Source organism: Cricetulus griseus (genome assembly GCF_003668045.3).
Source record: "Cricetulus griseus strain 17A/GY chromosome 1 unlocalized genomic scaffold, alternate assembly CriGri-PICRH-1.0 chr1_0, whole genome shotgun sequence".
NCBI lineage: Eukaryota > Metazoa > Chordata > Mammalia > Rodentia > Cricetidae > Cricetulus > Cricetulus griseus.
The window spans coordinates 6636205-6663642 of NW_023276806.1; the positions used below are offsets into that span (position 1 = coordinate 6636205).

A 27438-nucleotide genomic window follows, 5' to 3' on the forward strand; every position below is an offset into this window, starting at 1 on the left:
GGGCTGCACCCCGACCACCTGCTAGCTGCCTCGATGCTAAGCCACATAACCTTTAGCCTTACACAACTGGAGACTCTGAGCTTACATCCATTTTAAATCATTAAATAAACATTATATAAGGCTACTTAACAGGACCATTAAAATGCTTGGAAAACCACGTTAAAACGCTGATGTAAAACACCAGTAGGTAATAACAGGAGAGTACCAGAGAGCAGATGAAAACAGTTTGTTGAGTTGTTCTCACTGAAATAAGCAGCCAGCCATGCAGAAAGTTTATTACAGAGCAAAGCTCTGAAGACTGACAGCCACAGTGTCTGTGGTTGTTAGTTATTGCTTACGACCGTAAGTCAAGTTTGTGCAAACAGGAACTTCAAAGCCCCCCTGGCATCTATCTTAGAATTAATCACATTCACTGAGCCTTGGTCGCCACTGCTTCTTCTGTCTGCACAGTGAAGCGGGTAGCACTTGGCTCGGCTCCTCCTACCAGGGCACGGCAAACAGCCTGGTGACCTGAAAAATCACTTGCCCTCTCCAGGACACGTTTTCTCAAAATAAAAACATGTCGCTGCTGGACTAGTAATTCTGAGGGCTTAAAAGACAATTTTTAGTCCAAAGTTTCAATTCTAGAAATTCTCAAGATTTCCTTTTTCTTAACCTACAGGCACAAACATTTTTAAGGAAGAAGCTGTGTATAGTTGAGAAAATAATTTTATCATCAAATCATTAAACTTCAGCAAGTTGCTAGAACAAGATACTAAAGCCAAACTGCACACATGGCAATAGAAAACCATGTTTGGAGAAAGGTCTCGTTTATAATATGAGCAAAAAGGAAGGAAACTAAAGCACTGCACCTAAGATGTTTAAGAGAAGATACCTGAAAATTCTAAGATTTTATTTGAATTAATGCTATAAGTTATTAGGAGGCAATTAGTCTGTTCATACATGGAAAGGTCCAATACTCAACAATCCCTCTGAACTAACCCACCAGTTCACGACAAGGCAAACCACCACGATAGTGAGGGCCCATCCTTCCTTCCCATCCCATGTTTTATGAGCTGCTGGGTAAATATAGAGCAGAGCCCTCTATCAAGGACAGATGGAAGACACAGAAAAGCTGACAGAATAAGGCCAGGCTAACTCTTGATTTAAATTACTCCAAGAGGAAATGTCTCTCTAATGTGGCACACAGGGCAGGGTCTCAGACCGTCAGTGAATATAGGGCGCTCACTCCCAACAGGGCATCTTTACTACCCCTTTGTCTTAGTTTCCTTCTGCTGCTGTGACAAACGCTGACCAGAACCAGCCTGGGGAGGAGAAGGCTTATTTGGCTGAGGGGGCCAAAACAGGGGATGGTGGGTGACATCTGGAGGCAGAACTGGGTTGTGGAGAATTCTCCCCATGGCTTGTTCAGCCTGCTTTCTTTCTTACACAACCCAGAACCTCCCCCGGATGGCATGACCCACAGAGAGCTGGGCCCTCCCACATCAATTACTAATAAAGAAAATATGGCATCCTACACATGCCTACAGGCAATCTGATTAAGGCATTTTCTCAATTAAAGTTCTCCTTCCCAGATCTCCTGCTAGTGTCAAATTTACAAAAAGTAAAATAAAAAGCCAACCAGAACACCCTTGCAAGACTCAGGGAACACATCACATCAGAGGAGACAGAGTGTCAGGAGCCAGCGTGAGGAGGAGCAGCACTGGGGACTGCTGTCTGGCTGTCCTCTGGCCATGGTATGACCACTGCACTCACTCCCAAGGTCACAGAAGCTGTGGTTACCTGCACAGGACTGAGTCTGTCAATACCCCTTCATGGCCACAGGAAGGGCTCACACAGCCCACCCCTCCTGGGGCACTACAGGCTATGCATGTTTGCTGAGGGAGGGAGAGACAGTTTACTAAAGGGTACAGCATCGGCGAGTTGCTGATCCATCCTCTGGTAAAGAACCCCCTGCCCCCAATCATGTAAGCAACTCTAACCAAACTCAATGTGCCGCGAAAATACGGTGGGGAGGTGGCTACTTAGGAAGACGGGGTTCAGTGGGCAAGGAAGAGAAATAATATGTGATACAGGGCTAACCAGGACCAAAATACAGTGTGTGTGTGTGTGTGTGTGTGTGTGTGTATGTGTGTGTATGTGTGTGTATATGTGTGTGTATGTGTGTATATCTGTGTGTATATATATGTATATGTGTGTGTATGTGTGTATGTGTGTGTGTATATATGTGTGTGTATGTGTGAGTATATGTGTGTGTATGTGTGTATATCTGTGTGTATATATGTATGTATATGTGTGTGTATATGTGTGTGTATGTGTGTGTGTATGTGAGTGTATGTATGTATGTATATGTGTGTATATGTATGTATGTGTGTATATGTGTGTATGTGTGTATATGTGTATATGTGTGTGTATATGTGTGTATGTGTGTGTATGTGTGTATGTGTGTATATGTGTATATATGTGTGTGTATGTGTGAGTATATGTGTGTGTATGTGTGTATATCTGTGTGTATATATGTATGTATATGTGTGTTTATGTGTGTGTGCATGTGTGTGTATGTATGTATGTATATGTGTATATGTATGTATGTGTGTATATGTGTATATATGTGTGTATATGTGTGTATGTGTGTGTATGTGTGTGTATGTGTGTATATATGTATGCATATGTGTATATGTGTGTGTATATGTGTATATGTGTGTGTATATGTATGTGTATATGTATGTGTAATATGTGTGTATGTGTGTGTGTATATGTGTGTGTGTATGTGTGTGTATGTGTATGTGTGTGTATGTGTGTGTGTATATGTGTGTATGTGTGTGTATGTGTGTGTATATATGTGTATATATGTGTATATGTGTGTGTATATGTGTATATATGTGTGTGTGTATGTGTGTATATATGTGTGTATGTATATGTGTGTATGTGTGTGTGTATATGTGTGTATGTATATGTGTGTATGTGTGTGTATGTGTGTGTATATATGTGTATATGTGTATATGTGTGTGTATATGTGTGTATATGTGTGTGTGTATGTGTGTGTGTGTATGTATATGTGCATATGTATATGTGTGTATGTGTGTGTGGAAATTTATATATATGACAGACAGACAGAGCACTGCCCACTATCCAGGCCAACATCCGAAAACTGATTATTTGCATAGTAATGCTTCCCTTAGAAAATAAGTTATGTAGAAGGCTGGGATGTAGCTCAGTGGTGAAGCACTCGCCTGGCCGGCCATGGGCACCATCCCTACCACCATACACAGAAAAGACCATGGGAAGGACAAGGGCAAGGAAATCAAGTTTCCAGACAGAACGACAGTGGCCATCTGGAACACTTCTGTGGTACTGGTAAAGGAATCAGCACCCAAGCCCAGTCAATCTAGCTACAGATCAAGACAGAATGTTCCCTTATGCCCTACAACACCCTTCAAGGTCTTCTGAGGCTTGCAAACTGATCCTTCTTATTTTCTAAACACGACTATATGAAGGTAGTGTCCAAAGTGTCCCTGTTACCTGGGTCACTATTCTCCTTAAAGCACATCTCATTTCCTAACCACACTAAGTCCCCCTCCCCCGGATCTTACACACTGCTCCACCAGGAATTCTACATAAAGTGTGAGACAGATCAGCTGCCAACGTGGGACTGAAAGGACAGATTGCTCAGAATGTATAAGTATCTATATTCAAATGTCATTATTTACATGTTTAAGGACTGCATGAGGAAAAACTGTTAGAAAGTGACAGGAGACAAGAGAAAGAACATTCTAAGGCATGAACTAAAATAATCTTGATCATAACTATGGCAGCATATTGTAAACTGTTTACAAACATATTTATATAGTTCCACTCCTTTTATTCACTACAAGATTATAAACTGATGATTTTCTGTATAATAAAATAAAAGCATAAACTAATCATGGAACAAAAAATTAATACTACAAACATACTGACTTTAATTTTTATAAACTAATTAGGATGGCCTTAACTATCAGTCAATTATCAAAACTCAGAGTGCCCTTATATAGAGTATTCTACACAAGGAAAAAGATACATGAACAAGAAAGTGAGCACAGGACACGCCAAGTGTTTAGGTAGGGTTAATGGTCAAAACCAGCAACGACAGACCAAATATTAGGCCAAAACAAGTTAGCAAATTGAACACAGTGAGTCAGAATTAACAAAGCAACAGTTGAAGCTAGAAATGTCAGGGTTTGTTAGACAAAGACTCACACAGTGCTCGTGGGAGTGCACTGAGGAAGCAGTGTCTGAGGAAGCTGGTTCTGACAGTTGTGTGTAGGCAGACCTGGAAAGGGAAGAGATGAGAGGCAGGAACGGCCTCAAAGCTACCACAGTCCTGAGGCACACGAGGCCTGAGCGTGACCTACCCAAGTATCTCACACCCGGAAGGACCTGCAGGTGGGACCTAGATCTGCACAGGCAGGCAATCTGCTGATGCTTCCCGGGGGCAGTCTATCACACGACACTCAGCAAGCACACACGCTTCCTCTGCGATCATGTGACAGTGTCCCCTGCAGGTTTGGGGGTCAGAGGACCACAGGTGCTGCATCTGCACAGCCCGCTCCCACGCTCCCGCACCGCACAGCTCGCTCCCCACCGCACAGCCCGCTCCCACACTGCAGAGCCTGCTCCCACAGTGCAGAGGAAGGGATAAGCGGGGAAGAGAAACAAACAAGACAGCAGCAAAGGCTTTGTTTAAGAAGGAGAAAATGAGAAATCAGAAAGGTGCTCCTTACGGTTATTCTTCAAACTGTTTCCATGACCACCCCGTTACTGTCTTCAGTACACAGATATACCTTTTAGGATTTAATTAGGATTAAATCATATGCATAATTATACCAATCTCTGACAAATACTGTATGATACACTGAGATAACGTATATTAAAAGAGTTCTTGGGGCTGGAGAGACGGCTCTTAGAAGTTAAGAGCACTGGCTGCTCATCCAGAGATCCTGAATTCAATTCCCAGCAACCACATGGTGGCTCACAACCATCTGTAATGAGATCTGATACCCTCTTCTGGCATTTAGGCATGCATGCAGACAGAACAGTGATACCTTAAAAATTACAGAAATAAGTAAAGTGTTTAAAAAAAAAAAAAAAGACTTCTAACTTAAATGCGGTATAACTATAAAGGAACATTTACCATACTAAGCTAGAGACAAAACCATCTTTTTTTCTTAAATTCTCTTTGTTAAACAAATAAACAGTATGATCGCCTCCATCTCCCAATTTTTTTCTAGAACAATCCCTGCATAAATAGAGCTACAAACAAGCATCTGAAACAGAAATAACTTCAAAAGAAATCTTCCAGAAACTCAAGGACAAACTTACCAAACTCAGTATACAAATTAATACATGCTATTTCTATCTTCTACTTCTATAAGGACCCTCCAAATCTTTCTCAAACCATAGTAACATGTCTTAATGAATGACTCATGACAGCATGATAATGTATTTTCCAAAGTAAAAGCTACTATGAAACCACGCACAGTGAGTCTCAGGGCAGAGAGGGAAACCACACACAGTGAGTCTCAGGACAGAGGGAAACCATGCTCAGTGAGTCTCAGGACAGAGAGGGAAACCATGCTCAGTGAGTCTCAGGACAGAGAGGGAAACCACGCACAGCGAGTCTCAGGACAGAGAGAGAAAAGCTGTAAACCAAAGGACTATCTGAGAAGGATCCACTGGCAGAAAGAATTACATCTACATACTTTACACAAGTTAACATTCCTCTCAGACTTAATTTAACTTAAAAACAGTAATATCATCCAGTCATTTTGATTCCTAAATGGAATACAGGTGCCGAATTGTGTTTTGTGGTTTCACAGAATGAAAGGATGTCTGCATAGAACATAACCGCTTTGTCTCCCAAGCCACGCACTGTGTCCATTCTGCCTCTGCAACCCTTGACTTTATCTCTTTTGTTTGAATCCCAAAGTGGTTCCATTATATTAGCACTGTGTCTTAAATGAGGAAAACCATGCTTAGTCTAGTGAAGTTACCATCAAAATTAGTTTCAAACTCCTGTCTCCTACAAAGCTCATTGCACACTTCCATCTCTCAAGGGCACTCAATAAATCAACCTTAAAATGAGACAACAGTATCTTCTGTGGTCACTTTTCTGGTAGCAGCAAAACCAAACTCACCATAATAAACCAAAGTCCATGGTCTGGGTAAAGGCACCTGACTCCCTACAAGTAGAAAATGTCCCACTTTGGGGATATTTGGCAAAGGCAGCCCATCTTTCCACACAGAAAACACAATGCCTCACACCCCTCTGTCTAGACACTTTGCACACACACATAGACAGAGAATCTAAGCTCTACTACCAGCATGGCATTCCCAATAGGCACTAGAAGAAACAGTATGAAACTGGGAGTACCAGGTTGGGTCTTGGCATCAGGAGGCAGTCCCAATGTGAAGTACCCACAGACATACCCACCACGGTGCAGTACAACAGAGCCCAGTTTCAGCAGTTTGCAGCATGGCATCTGTGACCAGACTAGTTTCCTGTCATAGGTTTTAGTTTCCTTTTCTGCTATCTGGTTTTTCTTGTTCCTGGTTACCTAAGGCTATAGCCCTCCCAAGAGCCTGGTGAATAAATCAATAAGCTTTTGCTGGGCAGTGGTGCACACCTTTAGTCCCAGCACTCAGGAGGCAGAGGCAGGCAGATCTCTGTGAGTTCGAGGTCTGCTTGGTCTCCAGAGCCAGTTACAGGATAGCCTATGCTACATAGAGAAACCCTGTCTCTAAAAAACAAACAAACAAACAAAAATCAATATGCTTTCAATTAATCTTTTTCTGATTTCAGGTTAAAACAGTAACCTATAAAAAACCTAAGTAAAGTATACCAAGTAACCACACTTTATCAAATCCTATTACCTTAGTAATTGCTCTCATATGTACTTTGCCACCATGGTCCTAAGTTACCATCTATTCTACACTTGACGGTATGTCTGAAAACAACAAAAACTGAAATCAGGTTTCTTTACCTCTTTCAAAAGCAACTCACCTAAGAGTTGTGTTCACTGGGTTTCACATTAAACTTAGTTGGGATGGCTTACCTGTCAGGAATACCTAGTCTCTTGACGCTTCTATAGACAGAAAGAGTATTTGCCACATGTCGGTAATTAAACCAGAATCTCGATGTGCACACCTAGAGTTAAGACAAAAACACGATGCTATGAGTCACACCATGGGTGACAGGGTTATGCCCTTCAAGTCTACACAGAAATGGCTGAAGAAAGCATTTCGGGCTTGGAAGCAGCAAAGAACATGAAGAACCTTCAATAAACCAACGTCTCTAAAGGGAGGCTTTTTATTTAAATAAAAAGATCACCCAGCTGAAGAGAAAACAATCTGCAGAGAATTTAACCAAGCAAACACAGCTCATTTCCATTTCTGTACATCTGTAATGTCCCTATTTCTAAAAGATTCAGTTTCTTTAGAATCAGAGAAAATGTCTACAAACTCCTCACAGACTAGCTGCCCTCCAGTATGGAATATCTGTTTCTTAATTGTTTCATTTGTTGTGAGAAGTGAGATAGACAAAAACACAACTTAGAAAATAGCTTCATACACAATGTGAGAAGAGTTATGTTTTAAAGTTACTGAACTGGCAACTACAAACAAGTCAACCAAAGTTTTCACTCACAGATCACTAAAAACATGACGGGTACTAGGGAGGGTCCGGAGAGACAGCTCAGCTGTTAGTTCACAATCACCTGTAATTCTTGATTCAGAAGAGCTATCGCCCTCTTCTGGCCCCCACGGGCAGTGCACTCACACACAAGCCCATACTCAGATACACACACACACACACACACAAAGAAAAAGGAAAATGCTTTTTTAAGTTACTGGGGCAATCCAACTATAGCTCAAAAGCTAGGTTTTGGAAATCTAGTTCCAAGGAGATACATGGAGAGATTAGGGTCAGTTACTGCATCTCCCATACACACCCCTGCCTCCTGTCACATGCCTGTGGCCAAGGCAGAAGTGACAGGTCTGAGGGCAGTACATAGGCTCTTGCTTCTACAGAGCGTTGTGGTTTCTTTAAAACTTAGCATGAATTTCCATCCTAGGATATACCAGGAACAGACTGAAACTTCTGACCATATTGAGACATATAGAACTCAGTGTGTCTGAAATGTACATATTTACATACATTTTAGGCTGTATTCATATCCAGCAAAAAAATGAAAACAAAATCTTACAAATTACTGCAAACAGCCACAAGTTTTCCTAACGTGAAGTTTTTAAACAACAGCAGCAAAAAAATGTGTAAAACAATTTGCAAGAAATGAACCACAATGAAGGCCAGGATTTCTACTGTGCTTTATACAGAACTAAAGGTCCACTGTGTCAGCTCTTTATTTAGTAAATATAAGAAACAGCCCTCACCTTCAACAGCAAATTATCAGGGGATAGAAAATTAACAGGGAATATAAAACATTCACAGGAAAAAGAGAAATTGGGAAACACCAACTTCATTCAAGTTACTAAATATTCACCAAGAGCAGGACATGCTGTAAGGGTGTATGTAGGGAGACAGTGTAGCCCCGCCTCCTAGGAGCCTGCTACAGGTGTGCTTGACCATGCCTGTGAGGGCCTGGTCAGGGGAGGTTCAGGATGGGGAGTTCTTAAGGGGGCAACAGACAGACGTGGGAGCACTCTCTTTCTGGGCTCCCTAGCCTGCTGCCTCAGGGCACTCTCTCTCTGGCTTGTGTCTGGCTGGTGTTTATCTGAATAAAGACATCCTAACTCTAACAGGTGTGTGTACAAACCATTTGTTTTTCAAAAGGGAAAGTCAAATACAACTGTGATCACACCTCCCGGGAATTCCTAAAAGGGCACAAAGAAACCAAACAGAGACACTATGGGGCAATGGTGAAGGAACAGCTTCCATTTATATCCTTCAACACTGCTTCCCCTTCCTACGAGGAGAAAATGCCCTCCTTGTTGGTTTGTTTACATCAAACAGGTCAGAGCCAAAACAGAATCCTACTTTCTTCCTCTGTCAAATGGGAAGTTCCACTGATTTCTCATCCTCTACTCAGGACTAAAAGCAAATTAACTCACACTGGGAAACAAACATGGAATTCTGAAAATATGAGGAACAGCAGTAATCCGATGCTCTTCTTGTTGGGGGGGGTGTGGCTCACTGAGAAGAAGGTGTGGAGTAGGTGGATATGGCCGTTAGAGGTCACATCCAGTCAACTGTCAATTTCAGGGGTCGCATTCCATCATTCTCCACCTTACATTTTGAGATAGGGTCTCTCACTGAAAGCGGAGTTGGCTAACTGGCTGGTCAGGGAGTTTCAAGGATGTACTCATCTCCAGTCAGCCCTATTCCCCGCCTCGCTCACTCAGCTCTTATGTGAGCCTGGGAATCTGACCACTTTACCAAGTACGCCACCTCCCCGGGCCCTTATCTGGTACTTTCTTTCCATGTAAGAAAGTACAATGTATTGAGGTCTCACTCTGCAGTAGACTCTCTTTCTCACCCTGCTTGTCATCTGGAACCCAAGTCACTGAGACGCTGATGCGTGTGGAGCCTAAGCTAACAGCTGTAAATTCTAAAGGGAATTGTGTGCCAAGCAAGGGTCTGCACACTGGCAGCTATCTAGTCCTCATCTAAGAATTCCTCTCAGTGGTAGAGGCAAGGGCACCAGTAGTTCAAGACCAGCCTGAGGCTTACGTGAGATTGAAGCCAGTGTGGGCTACGTAAGACCCCATCTCAGAGAGAGACAAGGTGGGGTGGCCGAGGACAGAGAAGGGGAGACCGAGGCAGAGGGAGAGGGGGCAGGATTCTCTTTTCCTATCAACATTTTTATTTTAAAAGACAAATTTTATTTTCAAAATTTTAATTCATAATGCACAAAAGTTTTGAGATACATATCTACTATGCACAGCAAGATGTATCTTGCAAGAGCTTACTTACCAAAACAGCCCAGTTGTTGGTATGGCCGCTTCTAAAGAATTGTTCTGCTTGGTCCTGTAGGCCAGATAAAGGCAGAATGATTCACTCATACACACATTTAAAAACATACAATTTCCCAGAATAGAGTGATAAATGATATCTAGGACTCATGGGCATTTTTATTAAACTCTTTAGGTGTGTGTGTGTGTGTGTGTGTGTGTGTGTGTGTGTGTGTGTGTGTGTGTGTACTAAGTGCAAGCCTAGTGTCCACAGAGGTCAGAAGGCACTGGACCCCTGGGACTGGTGATTGTGTGAACCACCAAGTAGGGACTGGAAATTGAACCTGGGGCTTCTGGCAAAGCTTCCAGAGCTCTTAGCCACTGTGGACTTTAACTGTAACAGCAATCATGATCCGTTTATGAAGATATTGTATTTGACCCTATGAACAAAATAAACAAACACAAACTAGGAACTACTTTAAGATGATGGCTCAGCAGGTAAAGGAAGGGGCCGCCAAGTCTAAAGACATAGGTTCAACCCCTGAACTCACACGGTAGAGAGAATTGGCACCCACATGTTGTCTTCTGACCTCACAGGGATCCCACAGCACATTCACACCCACACCAATAAACAAACACAAATTAACTAGCTAATGATGATTAACTGATGTTATTAATTAAGGTAGTTTCTAAAAGATACTTTGTCACTGCAAACAGCTCTAGTTTAAGATGCTGAGAAAGCCGGGCAGTGGTGGTGCACGCCTTTACTCCCAGCACCTGGGAGGCAGAGGCAGACGAATCTCTGGGGGTTTGAGACCAGCCTGGTCTACAAGAGCTAGTTCCAGAACAGCCTCCAAAGCCACAGAGAAACCCTGTCTCAAAAAAACAAACCAAAAAAAGCCCTAACCTAGAAGTCTGTAGATGAAAGCTGCAGTCTTACTTGAGGCACTAACTAAACAAGTCACATGGACTCAGATCCTTGACCCTGGCTGAGGGCACAGATTCATGGGAGAGCATTTGCCTAACACGCAGGGGCCCCAGGATTTATCTCTAGTGTATAAAGTAAGTAAGCTCACTAACCCCTTCCACACACTAAAGTAAATTCACTACCAACCCCACATTTTAGTGTCATTTACAGGGTGGTCATTTACAGACATGTGCATGTGTGTCCCTGTTAAAAACAGGAAGCACTAAACAAATGCAAGAGAATGACCAAAGTCACGCTCTACTCTTTTGCATGGGATCTGTCTGTGTTAACATTTAAAACCATGGCCTCACACTGCCATATTCTTCACCTTGACTTAGTTTCAAGATTGCACTCCTCAGCTTCTTGGGAACCAATAACTTACTGTGTACATTGCAATTTCTTCTTCCAACAGGATTTAAGTTCTAATGGGATAGGGCCCTTCATCAAGTAGATACATTGTTGTAACCCAAATTCTGAACATAGTGGACTTTGATTAAATATTTTTGAACAAATGAATATATGGTTCACGTGACTTTATGCCACTCTAGGCTAGAGTATCTCACAGGAAACTGAAGCCTCGTGAGAAGTTCATAACAAAAAAGCATTGTGCAAAAACTGTGACTAAATCATTAAATTTCAAAATCCTGTTTAGGTTACATCCTGATAATCCCTCCACTGCCCACAGCAGGCACTGCCCACAAAGAGTTCCCACACATTGTCATTCACGAAGAAAATGCCTCACAGACACAGCCCACAGGTCGATCTTACCCAAGAGTTTTCCCGACTGAGCTTTCTTCCCAGATGACTGCAGCTTGTCCCAAATTGACAAACCAGCCTACACACACATTAGATAACAACGAGTGTGCACAACATTGAACTCACCAGCCTGCACACACATCAGATAATGAGAGTGAACAACACTGAACTCACCAGCCTGCACACACATTAATAACGATGGGTGTGGGCAACACTGAACTCACCAGCCTGCACACACAGTAGATAACAACGAGTGTGAACAACGCTGAACTCAAACCTGTCTCTAGCAGCACTCATTACTAGCATGGTGACCATGTTCGAGTTCAAATATGGACCTAGCGCTCACTGGCTAAAAATAAGTTAGGAAGTTGCTTACCTCATCCCTGTCTTTCATTTCCTACTCTATAAAGTCAGATACCATCTGACTCACTGAAAGTAGGAACAGCTACGGCAACAAAATGATCGCCTAATAACTGGCCATTTCAGTTGTCTGGCTAGCAGGGAATGTTCAGAGACAAAAACTCCACTCAAGTGTGACAATGGATCCACCCCCCAAAAAAACAAAACAAAACAAAAACCTCACAGCTGCCTACAACACTGCAGGAAAGCAAAAAGCAGTGTGCTCCTGTGAGCAACACTCTGGTTTAGGGATGTTAAAGTCTGAGCTACAGTCTAGCTGCTTATGACAGGGGCCCACGAGTCACAGTTTGCACTAATCCCTAGTCCCAGGATCAAAACTGTTACTCCGTTAAAACGTTGCCAGAAAATCAGAAGTAGGCAGTGTAAAGTTAAGCATTCCACCTTTAGTTAATGGAGTACCTTCTGTGTGCCAAGGACCATGCAATACAGCGACAGGAAAACCACCAAAAAGCAGGCTGTTCTCTCTCAAGAACATCAGAGTGTGTATAAGACAGGTGAACGTGCAAATGCGTCCCATGGCTGTGTGACATTCACTACTTCACCACTCGCGGGTAGAACAGTGCGTCACAGTGCTTGCCACCAAAGAGAGGACTGTCCAGTCCAATAGCCACACATTAGCGAAGAGCCCACCACACAACCTACGAAGCCACCAAATGTGGGTGTGTTTTGTTTTGTTTTGAATTGACGGGAGGATGTGACTTGGTCAGGGAACGTTTCCCTACCTAAGTGACATTTTGGGTGAATACCCAACGGATGAAAAAAAGGGGGGGGGATAAAAGACCATTGCAAAGGAAATCTGAGCCAATGGCAGAAGGGGTCCCCTTGGCTTGAGAAACTGCAAGTTTAATACTACGTCTTGACGTTTAAAGGGGAGAGCAGCGGGGACTGCGAGCGACAAGGGGGCCGGGCGCGCGGGTGGTGACAGTGTCCGGTGCGTCTCGATCAGGTTTGCATCTTACAGTCGCTCCCAGCACAGCTTGGAGAACAAACTGAGAGCCAGAGTAACTCGGGGCAGGGGCAGGTGGGAGCGTTCCTCGGGAAGACACCGAGGAAGGGCTCGCCCCGGGCCCCGACAGGGTGACAGGCAGGCCGGGAAGCTCGCCAGCCACGACGCACGGAACTCCCGGGCCTCCCGGGCTCGCTCCTCCGCCGCCCGGTGCCTACCTCGATGTGACCAGCGGCGGAGCCGCCGGGGGACCAGAGCATCACGGCGGCCAGCGCAGCCACCGGCAGGGCGAGCCAGCAGGGCGCAGCCATGCTCGCCCGCTTCCCACGCCGTACGGTACGTGCGGAGGGCGGGGCGCGTGCCGGAAAGCAGTGCCGTGCGTGCCGTGCGTGCGTGCGTGCGTGCCGTGCGTGTGTGCGAGCGTGGGTTTTTGTTTTGTTTGGGTTCTGCTGTTGTTGTTGTTTTGTGTTTGCTTTTCTGCGCCCGGAAGCGCGCCCTTCCTGCTCCCCGCTGCACCGGCCAGCACGGCCCGGGCCGCCTCACGGGAGAGCGCTTGCTCGGCTGTGTCCCTGGGTTTGACTTGTAAAGCAGGACGCACTATTCGAGGAGAAAGACCTAAAAGTTAAGAATGGGGTGGGGAAGAAACTGGAGGTCCACAAAGTGTGCTGTTTCCCTTCTGTACGGTGCTGTCGCTTCTTGGAATATAGGAGAAGAGCCTTTGAATCCAAGGGTGAAACGTGACCACTGGGGTTTGTTCACTGCCAAATTAAACAGACAAAAACAAAACCTGTGAGTTCGGTGTGGGGTGGGAGGACAGAAGGATAGAGACAGACAGACAGACAGACAGAAAGGACAGTGTTTCTGGTCATCCTTCCTCTGTAAAAATACAGGTCTTAAGGTTAGCACTGTGCTACTTTATTTATTCTTGCTTTGAATGTTGCTCTGGACTTTTGAGACAGGCTCTCACTGTGTAGCCCCGCCTGACCTAAAACTAGCTGTAAAGACCCAGACTAGCTTTGAACCACAGAGCTAAGTATTTCAGTATACTCTTTGTTTCACACACACACAAGGCTTTTGTTTTAGATTTATTTATTTTATGTGTATGTTTTGCCTGCACGCATGTGTGCATATGCACGATGTGTGTGCTGTGCCTGCAGAGGTCAGAAGTGGACATCGGATCCTCGGGAGCTGGAGTTACAGATGGTTGTGAGCCACCTTGTGGGTGCCGGAAACTAAATCCCAGGCCTTTTCAAGAGCAGCCGGGGTTCTTAACCCCTGAGCCATCTCTTCGCTCCCCACAAAATCCTTTGCGATCAATGCTTTTCCCGTCGATTTTTTTTTAACTTTTTGCAAGCTATCAGAAAAGAAGTGCTAACTGGAGTTTTACTGTTGTTATTAAAACTCTATTAAGTTGAGAAAAAAATGACATCTTTTAAAATATATTCTTTCCATGTGAAACTGTGTCTTATTTGTGTGTTCTAACCAGTGGTTAAAAATTTAAGTCACGAAACTATCAGAAAATTTTAAGCTGTAGCTAGGTATTTTCAACATTGGTTAATATCTTTATTAGATCTGTTTTCATTGTGTAAGGATAGGCGCATCATCTATAATATTCATTGTGCATTCAGATGTACAGGGTCTCTTTTGTGTCCAACAACTCTTCCATTATTTTAATAATAAAGATTGCCTCATTATCTTGACAATAAAAGGTATTGAAACTTCCCCTTGTTTTTACGTTTCTAGTCTTGATAAAAACCCATGAATTGCCTTCTGACTCTACACTGTTTTCTCCCATTTCTCTTTCATGGTTATGTTGTGGCTTGATGTTAATGGGTAATGTTAGTAGGAAGCAGAGCTTCTCTTTTTGTTTTCGTTTGAAAATTAGCCGTTTTGCCGCTCTCCATTAAATCTACCAGTAGTTCTTGGATTAGAATATCCATTGCCATGTTAGAGAAGTAAGTCTCCATTTTTCTTTGTTTTTTTCATCAGACCTCTGCCAAGTACAGGCTATAGCCAACTTCACAGCCAAAAGAAGGATGGAGCTGCAGTTTTTAAATATCCTGCAGTATTGGGAATAATTCCATCTTATCTGTAACATGTGAGAAAGTATTGTTTGTCATTTATCATGCATCTCATTAACTTGCTTAGTTATTCAGCAAATCAATTCATTAAGGCTTAAATTGACAGTGAAAAGAGAAACAAGCATTTGACTGATGAGACTTGCACGCACACACACACACACACACACACAAACACACACCACAGTCTTTGCTGTTTTGCTTGCCATCGATACAATGACAGCAAAGACGATCCTCACAAATTCCCAAGTGACTATTGTCTAGATCACTTTATTCCCTCTCCTTTCTTACCCACCCTCATTCCATACCCTCTGTGTCCATCTCTAGTTCTCTCTTTAGGCATCAGACTGGTACTTTGAAAATAACTCCACCCCCATAAGCTCATAGGCAGCTGCACTGTTGGAAGGTGTAGGTTTTAGTTCCCACTGCAGTGAGCAGTCTGCCTCCACCCCTGAATTGGTTACATCATACCCTTTCCCAGGTTCCTTTCCACCTTCAGCTATGTGACATGCACACCCCTTAAAGTGACTGTCTGAAACAGTCCTGTCTCTTGCTTCTCTTGCTTTTGTTTCTCCTTTGCCTGTTCTATCTATCCATCTGTCTCTGTCTGCCTCTCTCATGTCCCCACTCCTAGATGGCCTTTTCATCCTTTCACACCCTGCTCCCCCAGTACTAACTCTGTTGCACACAGCATGTTCTCTTAGGGGCATACCTTGGCGGACCCACTGAAGGTAGCCTCCTTTCGCTGTGTTTTTATACTTTCAGTAGGTATGACAACACAAGAAAGAATATAAACAGAGCAAGTTCCTGACCTCACAACCTAGAGGAGCTAGACACTGATAAGACAGGCATTTAACTAGGTCTGAAAGACTAAGGGAGACATTTCTAAAGGAAGATCTAACCACTTAAGAAAAGCCAGATTTTGGTCTGCAGAGGAAAAATATTAAGCTGAGATTAATGTGTTAGTGACGCAAATATGCACATGGAAAGTGTCAGAATGAATACAACAACCAGCGTGCACACTCCTCTGTAGAAAGGAGTCTAACTTAGCAACAGAGGAACTACTGGAGTGGCATCGGTCTTCAAGTTCAGAGAACAAAACACAGGCTGTTGCTAAGGAGGCTGTGTGGCTCAGTAGGTGTCACCTGTCCTCAGGGCTTTGAGGGTCCGGGGTGAGTTTTGATGTGTATCCTACAAGTCTGGAAAGCTTCAGATTTGGAGTGGATCACACCAGTTCCAATAAGGAGAATGGGTGTGAATAGAGCATATGGCATACTGTTCCCACAACTGTCCACACAATTGTAGCTTAAACCAGAGCGATAAGCGTAGAGGTGATGGAAAGAGGAGAGAATCAAGAAGGGCTCTGAAGTAAGTTGCAACCAGAAGAACACAGTGATGGGTTGTATTTTGGAATAAGAGAGAGGCCAATTCCAGGAGAGTACACATTCATACATCCATGTGTAATTGTGTATGTGTGGGGTGCCTGGTAAGAGGTACATGTCCACATGTATGTACATGTATATAGAGACCAGACAAAAACCTCGGGAGCCTCCTGGGGATTCATTTATCTAATTATCCTTTATCAATAAAATCTTGGTAGTCAGCTATCAGGGTAAGAACCTGAATGATCATAAAAGTAGCAGAGAAATCCAGTGACCCCCGATCTCTATTCTCTACCCAAAGGGGCTGAAAACCTCTCTAAGCCCCACCCTACTACTTCCTGACTCTCTTTCTGTCCTCAGTTCTCCAAAACTTCTATGGTTAACTTTGCTCAGCTAGTGGTTAACTCTGTCTCCTGATCCAAAGCAAACTTTATTGTCAGAATACGATCAAAATATCACACAACAACTTGTTTTTGTGAGACAGGTTTTCTCATTGGCTTGGAGCTCAACAATTTAGCAAGGCTAAATTACTCGGCCAGTGAGCCCAGAGACCTGTCTGCTCTGCCTCCCCAGCACCTGGGAGTACAAGCATACCAACACAGCCAGCTTTTTGTGTGGGTTCTGAGGGCTACACTCACTCAGGTCAAGAGAAGATATCTTTTGGATATCTGCCCTGTCCAAATGGATACCACATACTGTCCTTCATTCAAACACTGAGGTCACAGGAAGTGGAGTCAGTAAAGTCTGGGTTAACTATCACCCAAAGCAAATGGAAGACAAATGCACGTACATCTATTAAAGATATGTTTGTGATTTACTAGATAAACATTCCAAAGCAACGTGTGGAAGGGTTGAGTTTAATCAGGACCAATCACAGTCTCTGAGATTTTCCAATGAGCTTTTTATCTTGTTGTTTAACTGCCTCTGGCAAATCTATTTGCTATACCAATCAGAATCCAAAGTATTTAACTAAAAGTTGTCATCTCCAACAGCTGAAATATTTCTTTGAGCAGGATTAAATTTAATAAAAGGAAATTGTATGTATATAATAAAATGAGAATAGAAAGAAATAATTAAAGCAGGCTTGGGTTCCAGTATATTGGCATCATTTCTCAGTCTGATTTTGATACTGAATCACCTTTGCTTCCATTTTTGCCTGGCCTGAAATGCTTTTCTTCCATCTTTCAATGGACGACTGAACAGTGGTCTGTGGTTCCGCTGTAGTTCACTTCTGTCTGTGACCTTCTAATTAGCTGCAGACCAAGCCGCAATACAAAAGGAGAGCAACTGTCCTTCAACATCTCCTGTTTGAAGCCTTGTGTTGCTACTAAAATACCATGATGACCCTGAGATAGAGTCAGAGCAAACTCTTTAGCAATTGGAAAATTGCTGAAGTCTTCCCATGTCAATCAGGAAGTCACTGCTTCTCTCCACACAAAGGTGACCAGCTGATGGAAAATTCACTTCTCCATGAGTTGACAATTCCCTACAAGTGCAATTTATTTTTCTTTATTGGTCTTTATTCTGTTGTACACATTTCATTTATGAAATGTCATTCGAAAGTCTCAGAAATCTTTGGAACATTTAATAGTTCTTATAATTATGCCATGTCCTGTGAACTACAAGACACCCTGAAGACACTCTTCTGTGGTGGCTTAAACGAGAAACGCCTCCCATAGGCTCAGGTGTCCCAACACTTGCTCTGCAATTGCTGTGCTGTTTGCAGACAATATGTCACTTTCAAGAGGTGCAGCCCTGCAGGAGGAAGCAAGTCCCTTGGTGGGGAAGGGAGGCTCTGAGAGTTTGCTTTCTCTGCTTTTGTTTATGGTTCTAGCTGTCTGCTGCCAGGCCTCACCCGATGTTGCAGACTCTTCCTCTGGAACATAAACCACCTTCTTTTGTAATTCGCCATGGTCATGGTGCTTAGAACACAGCAGTGAAGAGTAGCAAAGCCCCCTCCCTGGAAGGAGGAGATGGGGGGGGAGACAAAGGGATGAGCATTCTTTGAAAAAAATTGCTGTAAAAATGTCAGAGCAAGCAGGACAATGGCTCCCTGAAGATAGTATGTACTGATCCTGTAACCTGAGAACATTACTTTACGTGAGAAAAGAGACTTTAAGATGTGATTGAATTTAGCATATTGAGAAGAGGAGATACTATTGAATCATTGAGAGACTCAGATCATAGTGGTCTTTAAAGATGAAGCAGTTGGGGGCTAAAAAAAGACAGGCAAAGACTGAAGAAGTGGTCAGAGAGACAGGCTGTGGGAGCCAAGGATTGAGAGAAGACTCTGGAAAAAGGAAGTGGAGTCTCCCAAAGCCTCCAAAAGTAATGCCATTCTGCCAACCTAATCGGGACTTTTTAACCTGCACATTTGTTTTTGGCCTCCTGGTTGTGGTTCTCTGTTTAAGCAGCACATGAAACGTATCTAGTACTTACACCTTGAATACTTGATTTTTTTTTCATGGCATGGTAAGTGTTAATATGCTTAGCTAGTTTTTTCTTCGTGGTTTTCCTAGAGATGATGGTAACTATAAAAATCATGAATGTGGCTAATGAGATGACTTTGTGGGTAAAAGTGCTTGTCAAGAAAACCTGATGACCTGACCCACAGTGAAAGGAAATAACTGTCTCCAAAAACTGTCATCTAACTTCTACATCATGGCAGGCATGCACCAGAACACACACACACACATACACACACACATACACACCACCACCACCACCACCACCCACCACCACCACCACCACCACCACCATCAACAAACAACAACAATAACAAATTGCTGTGGGATGATCCTTCTGTACACTGTGAATATGGCAATCCCCTTAGTTAACAATGTAAGCTGTTTGGCCCATGGCAAGGCAGGATAATGTTAGGTGGGACAGTCAAACTCAGGACTCAGATGAAGAAGGGTGGAGTTGAGGAGATGGGAGCCAGACACCCAAGAAGCAGGATGCAAGTGAACCGGTAAAGCCACGGCCACATGGCAATGCATAGATTAGCAGAAATGGGTTAATACAAATGTAAGAGCTGGTTAGTAATAAGCCTGAGCTATCAGCCAAACACTTATAACTAACACAAGCATCTGTGTGGTAATTTGGGAAGCAACTGCGAGATGAGGCAGGACAGAGAAACCTCTGATTACAACAAATAATATTAAGAAACGAAATTTTAGAAATTAACCATTGTTGCATGTTGTTTAATGAGGCAGTAAAGCAGTAAATAACTGATACGAAATCCGTAAGGTTAGGATAACTTTTAATAGATAAACGCCAGCCAACAGCAAGCCAGAGCGTGCCAAAGCAGCAAGGTGAGAGAGCTCCCATAGCCTTGTCTGTCCCTTTAAATCTCTCCCAGGTCACCCTGACCTCACCTTGACCATGCCCTGGCAGGCATGGTCGGGCACACCTGTAGCCACTCCTTAGGAGGCGTGGTTACGGTGTCTCCCTCTTCTATTGTCCCCATCAGTACACTTTCCACCCATCACATCCTACGCCTATTTCTACGGTGGCGCCGATGGTCCTAAGACAGAAGGCCCTGGAGCCAAGAGCATCAAACAGCTTTTCACCTTATATCCCCAGCGCCCAGGAAAATTCTGAATGCAAACATTACTGATAGATGTTATATGGCTTTCAAAAGAATTCTTGTCTTTTTTCCTTTGTTCATTTGCTGCAGTTCTTAATTTTGAACCTATAAAAACAAAACTTCAACCAGCATAGAAAATGGTTCTTATTCTCCTCAAGGTCAACAGCAAGAGTATTTCACAAGGTTTTGGTAAATTGACTATCAAAAGTCACGAATCCGTTCCCTAATGTAAGCCCTGGCAAGGAGACTCTATCATTATGTTGCTTTTCGGGTATTGTTCTGCAGTCTAAATTGATTCTCTTGACTATTTCACTCAGCTGACATATTAGAATGGGAGGGGGAGATGTCTGACCACTGAACCAGATCTGCACAAATGAGGCAGAGAGTAGAAATGGCAGTGATGTGCAGCTGTGGGTTCCAGGTACAAAGCGGGAGAGACATGTAAGCTATTTCTCTTTCAGAAGTTCAAAATGCCATTTTCTCGGGAAAATGAAATATGCTTTTCATAGAAATTGTATTTCCTGTCTTTGCCCTGCAGATTCTGTTGACCTCGAGCTCTGTGCTGAGGTTCATAAGGAAGCATTGACCTAGGTGAGGCTGCCCTGGTACATGGTGGCACCACCCTGCACCAGCCTTTATTCAATAGATCATTACATAATTAATTAAGAATTCATGCAACTCTCTGTTTAATAGCTGCTTTCTCCACAATACCTACAAGTTCTGTGAGGGCAGAGAGTTTATCTATTTCTTCCTATGTTCTTGGTTCCTAAAACATTCTTTCCCCAGAGTAGATGATTAACGAATAAAATGGGTGAATGAGAATAGAATGCCTACACTTTTTGTGTGCAAATAGAAAACAACACATTTTCAGAGCTGATTTCTTATTTTTAAGACATTATTATATGCACAATCTTGTAGTTTTCTCAGTTAATAATGTTTGGATTATTTCAATTACTCTTTTATTTATTTATTTATTTATTTATTTATTTATTATGTGGATAGGTGCCATGGCCTACATGTGGTGGTCAGAGGATAACTTAGAGCGGTTGCTTTTCTCTTTCCACTGTGTGGGTTCTTGGGATTGAACACATGTTGCCAGGTGTGGTGGTGCCTTTAACCACTGAGCCATTGCACCGCCATTTCATTTTAGTTAAGAAGCTCACTGGTTAACTTAGGCACTCTCCCACTGCTGTGAAGAGACAGCAGGACCAAAGCAGCTCTTAGGGAAGAAACCCTTTAATTCAGGGTTTGCTTACACTTTCAGAGGCTTAGTTCATTTTAGTCCATTATCATCATAGCAGAGGCCACAATGGCACATGGTGCTGGATCAGTAGCCAAGAGTTACATCCTGGTCTGCAGGAGGGAGAGAGGAGAGAAACAGAGAAGACAGACAGACAGACAGACAGAGAGAGACAGAGAGGAGAGACAGACAGACAGACAGACAGACAGACAGACAGACAGACACAGAAACAGACAGAGAGAGACAGACAGAGAGGAGAGACAGACAGAGAAGAGAGACAGACAGACAGACAGAGACAGAAAGGAGAGACAGACCAGACAGACACACAGACAGACACAGAAACAGACAGAGAGAGACAGACAGAGAGGAGAGACAGACAGAGAAGAGAGACAGACAGACAGACAGACAGAGACAGAGAGACAGAAACAGACAGAGACAGAGAGGAGAGACAGACAGGCAGACAGAGACAGAAACAGAGACACAGTGACAGAGAGACAGAGAAGAGAGACAGACAGACAGACAGAGAGACAGAAACAGAGAGAGACAGACAGAGAGGAGAGTCAGACAGACAGACAGACAGAGACAGAAACTGAGACACAGAGATAGAGAGAGAGAGGAGAGACAGACAGAGACAGAAAGACAGAAACGGAGACACGGAGACAGAGAGAGAGACAGAGAGAGAGGAGAGACAGACAGACAGAGACAGAAAGAAAGACGGAAACGGAGACACGGAGACAGAGAGAGAGAGAGAGAGAGAGAGAGAGAGAGAGAGAGAGAGAGGAGAAAGGGACAGAGAGACAGAGACAGAGTTGGGGAGTAGAAAGAACTAAATTCATTTTCATCAGGATATGGCCAAGAGGCTATTGAGATCAAAGAGAAGAACTTGGTGGACGATGAGAAACGCCTCCCACAGACGGATGCATTTTTGCACCCAGTCTCCTGTTGGAGGCACTGTCTGTAGAGGCTGTGGAGCCCCAGGAGGTAAAGGCCATCTAAGCCTTACTCGTTAGAGTAAGGCTTGGAGGGTTTGTAACCTCACCCTTCTTCGACTTCTTTTTCTATTTCCTGTGTATGGATGAAAAATAGAACCAGCCAGCCTCCTGCTCCTACCCGCATGCCACGCCCTCCTTGCCATTATAGCCTCCAGCTTTCTGGAACTACCAGGCAAAACAAATTCTTTTTCCCTTATGTAGCTTTTGGCCATGGTAATTTCTTTTAATCACAGAAAAAGAAAGTAATGAATATAGAACTCTAACATGAAGTATGAGACCATGATTTGTTTTGGAATGTTTGTGAGTTAGTTAGAACAAATATAACACTATGCTGATGATGGAACAAGAAATTCTGCTTCAATGCCTAATATTTGTGATCATGTTTACCAACGAATAGTTGTGAAGAATCAAATGGTTAGATAGAGGAGAGAGTTAACGGGCATGAAGAATCCCAAGTGTGTAATCGGGACCTAGACCTTTAGGATTGGCTTTTCCTTGACACTTAGAAGATTAATCTACTGCTCTAGCCTAAAGAATCTGCCATGAATTACTCTAAGTAATTAATTACCCAAATGTCACCTTTTCCCTGCAGAGTTACACTGTGTGTTTTCTTGAACACGTATAAATCATTTATGATTAGGGAAATTGGAGAGACTTAGGTTAAACATTGAAACTTTAATGGCCATAAAGTTCTTATGGAATCTGTAAACTACCCTTTCTGAAGACTTTGACGGTATTGCAAAGATTTCATCTTCTTTACCGTCTTAGAGGTACAGCTTCCTCCATTGTGCCAAAGACCTCATTGCTTTTCATTCAGGTCTTGACCTTGCTGCTTGAGTGTTACTTTTTATTGTCTAAATGGCATACTGAAGGTGTGCACCCCTTCTAAGTTCAATGGCGATCAACGGTGAACAGAATGTTTTCCTTGATTTCCAGTGTGTTAAGTGTATTAAGTGGAACCCAAGAACTGTACTTTCTGTGGATCACCATAAATTTCTAATTATTAGTAGTTGATGTTATGTATAATTCCACCAAAGACTTATAGTTGTCTCCAGCCATTCATGGGATGGTCTGCAACCCCTGTGGTCATGACAGCATGGGTTTGTACTCAGCGCGGGCACTAGTACCTGAGAGCCATGGGCAGGTCACATGGGCAGCTGTGCTCTGGTCTCCTGAATAGGAAATGGAGGTGGCGGGAATGCTAGCCCCGTGGAATTGTGGGTTTAAAGGAAACCTGTTAAATGCACGACAAAGCCCAGATCTGATGCACGGATGCCCAGTTCATGTTAATTGTGAGTATTGTCCCCATCCTTAGCAAGTGGCTAACCTGATCCACGGTCACACAGAATACTGTATTGGGGCTATGGCCACAAAAAAATCACCATAGTCATCCAGCAAATAACTGTACTACAAAATTTCACTTCACGGCCCTTCTGAGTTTCATTTAACTCACAAAGCATCTATTTTCATTGTTCTTATTTTCCCAATAACTTCAAGATAATCTAAAATTCAAATTTATGTTGCAGTATTTCAATCCATAGAAATAGTCAAATAGTTAAACTATGATTTCCACGGCCCTATGTCCTTCTCTTTAGAGGCATATCCTCATTTTCACAAGAAAACAAACTAAAATTTCTCACAAAGCTACATTTTAAATAGAATTTCCAATTTTATCCATCAGCATTGATGATAAAAAAGCCTATTTTTTATGTGTTGTTTTTAATGCTTTATGCCAATAAGAAAGGCAAAAGCAGACTGTCTTAAACAGAGAAGGACCCATCAGTGGAAGATATGTAGATTCATTATGTTAGCAAACGCCCAAAGTTGCAGCCTCATTGTTTCAAATAATAAAAAATATGAAGTGCTTTACTTCTTAGGGGCACCATTAAGCATAGAAATCTCAGAATACATTAAAAATAAAACGCATTTTAACTCCCTCTGTTTGGTATCATTGCTAGAAAGTGAATATAGATTTGCTTACACTTTGTTTCTCTTTATAGTAGGGGCTTTTGGACAATTCATATCAAAGCTGGTTTTTCAAATAGGTAAAGAAGGAAGTCTTAACATTCCCGTGCACCTTTATTTTCTCTACTGTTTCTTTAAAAGGAACTTAAAACCATTCATTTACCCCAAAAAAACAGACATAACAACTTTCAAACAGATTCAAGGATCCAAGATGAATGTTAGAAAAGTTGTCTAAAATTGGTTCGGGACACTTTACTGAAGACCCACATCTGGAAAGGAAAAGCAGTTTCCAGCTAAGAGTTCTTCACCAGGATCCAGGGTGGCTGCAAGCCTAAGTCTGCTGGTCTCGGCTGCATTCTGCAGGGAGGAAGACACACAGCCACCACTTGAATAAGTAACTTCCTAACAGAGTTCTAGAGCCACACTGGAGGTGTGTCTGAGTCCTGCTGGAGTCCAAAGATTGTCCATCCTACTAACGAATGTTTCTAACCATTTTTCTCCGCTTGTATATGGAGACGAATCTCGACTCCCTGTGGGCCTGATGAAGAGGTTACGTTGTGTAAGAAAGTGTTCAGGAGAGTGTCTGCCTGCCATACAGCAAGGGCTCCATAAATATAACATGATTATTCTTTTAGGACTTCTATAATTATCATTAGAGGGAGACTTCTCTGAGATGGTGGATTAGAGCTGCATCTCCTGGAGTGGAGAAAAGGATTAGGAATTTTTCAGTTTGGAAGGGGAAGCAGCATTCCAGGCAAAGGTAGCCTCAGGAAAAATAAAGGGATGGGGGTCCTTGTCCTTGTACACACATGTACACAGGCCAGGGGCAACATTGGGTGTTTCCTTCATTCCTTCTCCACCTTATTTTTGAGTTAGTGTCTCTCGCTGAACCTAGAGCTCACCCTTTGGGCTAGTACAAAGTAAGACCAAGCTCATCAGGACAAGCAAACAAACAAACACCCCACCAAACCTGCAACTCCACGTCCTGCACCTAGTTCTCTAGTTGGCTTCATCAGAACTCCACACGCTTGGATAACCTTCCATTCCAGGTCTGCCACTAGAGGCCTATTGTTCCATTGTACTCCTGCAGCCTGCCTTGACTGTGCCCAGGGTCTCTGTTGTACTTGTGTTGTACCTCTACAGCTTCACACAACCTTTGATGGGTGGGGTCTTGCCCCAAAGTCAACTTTCCTAGTGGCCCATTGTTAAGTGTGAGTTTTCGCCTTAAAGAAACTGATCTGCTTATCAATGCTGGCTGCTTGTTCCTTGCCCAGCTTCTCAGCATGTTTAAACTCACACACTCCTCTCCTCACCAACCTTCAGTTTTCTTTCTTGTCTCCTTCTCTCTGTCTCTGTCTGTGTGTCCCTGTCTGTCTCTCTCACGTGTGTAAACATAGTGAGCAACAACCATGCCACACTCTGAATACTGGCCTGTGCTGCAGTCTCCTACACTATGTGGGTTAGTCCAGTGCTTTTGAATTCAGCCTCAATTACTCGGGACACGTTCTTTACCAGAGTGCGGCATGGATGGCTTCAGCCACAATTCCCAGTGAGTCCTGTTCCCCTCAAAATGTCATGGGATAAGCTTGTGCACTCTTCATTTCTCACGGCATTCAGCCTTCTGCACTCCCACTGGAACATTCCACCATTCTACCTTACAGTATTCTGGGGTTTTTCTCAGACTCTTCCACCTGCCTCTCCTACCATCTAAGAACCAAATAGCCAGGCTCTCCATAGCCACAACTCACTCCTCACCAAATAGCCAGGCTCACCACAGCCACAGCCTCACTCCTCACCAAATAGCCAGGCTCACCATAGCCACAACTCACTCTCACCAAATAGCCAGGCTCACCATAGCCACAACTCACTCTCACCAAATAGCCAGGCTCACCATAGCCACAACTCACTCTCACCAAATAGCCAGGCTCACCATAGCCACAACTCACTCTCACCAAATAGCCAGGCTCACCATAGCCACAGCCTCACTCCCCACAGTTACTAAGCAGAGAGACTGGTGCTCCTCTTAAATTGCCATTTTTATTCAGTCCAGGGCTCCAGCCCACCCAAGGTTGATCTTCCCTCCTCAGTTTCCTCTCTGGAAACACCCTCACAAACATGCCAGGAGATTTGCCCTAATGATTCCAAACCCCATCAGCTGACTGTCAATATTTAACTACCAAGCTTCCTGTCCTTTCCAGGTGGCTGAGCTAGCTCAGCGGGAAAAGGGCTTGCTTGCCAAGTCTGACCACCTTTGTTTGAATCCAGGAACCACGAGGTGGAAAGGGAAAACTGACTCCTACAAGATGTTCTCTGACCTCCACTCATGGCCTGGAGAAAACACATACCCATGCACACACACTCAACATGTACACACTCAACTAATTAGCTAAGTTTAATTTGAGAAAGTTAAGACTACCACTTCCCTTCTAGTTCAGGGAAAATCCCATCCCAGTGGTGGTGTCTCTGGTCTTCAGGAAGGGACAGGAGCATTCAAAGGAGCCTTACAACGGCTACTTCTTTAGGTGCTGTTGGCTCAGAATTGCACGTGGCACAGTCTGCCTTTCTTCAACAGGACGAAGCAAGGAAGAAAGCGTATGTGGAGAACAATAGAAAATAAACAAGAGATAGTTACCATAATTATGTAAATTGTGGCTGTGAAGGGTGATCTCTCAGCCGCCCTGAGAAGAATCCCAATAAGCCTAACATTATGAGGTTTGAAATTGAGTCACTGGAGTTGAGAAATTTTGAAGAGAATTGTGGCAGGAAATGAGGCTGGAGAATCAAGCAGAGGTCAGGTTGCAGGACTCGCAGCAGCATGGTAAAACTTTTGAGATTACTCCAAGTGAAATGTCATTGCACCTCTTGAATTTGGCTTACACATCAGCAAAGAAACTTATTGTTTGAGGCAGAAAACCTATTAGTGACCTCACAGAAGTTTCTTGAGCCTCTCTGAGAAGAAAATAAAAGGGGGGGACAGAGTCCGGTAGCAGCCTGGAGTTTCTTAAAGACAAGGAAGGTAAGGGACAGTGGCCAACTGGCCCCCTCCCCCGCCACACACACACAACGTACATTAGTGATGAAGCTACATAAAGGACGCGTCTTGAGTCCAAAGGTCTCCTGGCTCTTCAAAGAGACGGTATCTGGAGACACCAGTG

At 43.4% G+C, this 27438-nt stretch overlaps 1 protein-coding gene and 1 long non-coding RNA gene across 3 annotated transcripts in view; both read right to left on the reverse strand.

Moving 5' to 3' along the window:
• The window catches only part of Pigk (phosphatidylinositol glycan anchor biosynthesis class K), a 92509-nt gene extending 79099 nt beyond the window's left edge, over positions 1-13410 (reverse strand). Inside the window, exons 1-3 of one of the 2 annotated variants that reach the window (XM_027395178.2) lie at positions 13256-13410; positions 9971-10024; positions 7095-7186 (exon numbers count right to left, since the gene is read on the reverse strand). In XM_027395178.2, coding sequence (XP_027250979.1) covers positions 7095-7186; positions 9971-10024; positions 13256-13348 — 239 coding nt within the window. In that variant the 5' untranslated portion in view covers positions 13349-13410. The remainder of the gene's footprint in view (positions 1-7094; positions 7187-9970; positions 10025-13255) is intronic. The other variant, XM_027395177.2, reaches the window with a different exon arrangement.
• A 3882-nt stretch (positions 13411-17292) lies between these two features.
• LOC107980007 lies at positions 17293-27010 on the reverse strand. The gene is made up of 2 exons (XR_003481126.2): positions 26916-27010; positions 17293-18457 (listed from the first exon to the last, which is right to left on the reverse strand). It is a non-coding gene; the product is annotated as an uncharacterized LOC107980007 (long non-coding RNA).
• Positions 27011-27438: the final 428 nt, after the last annotated feature.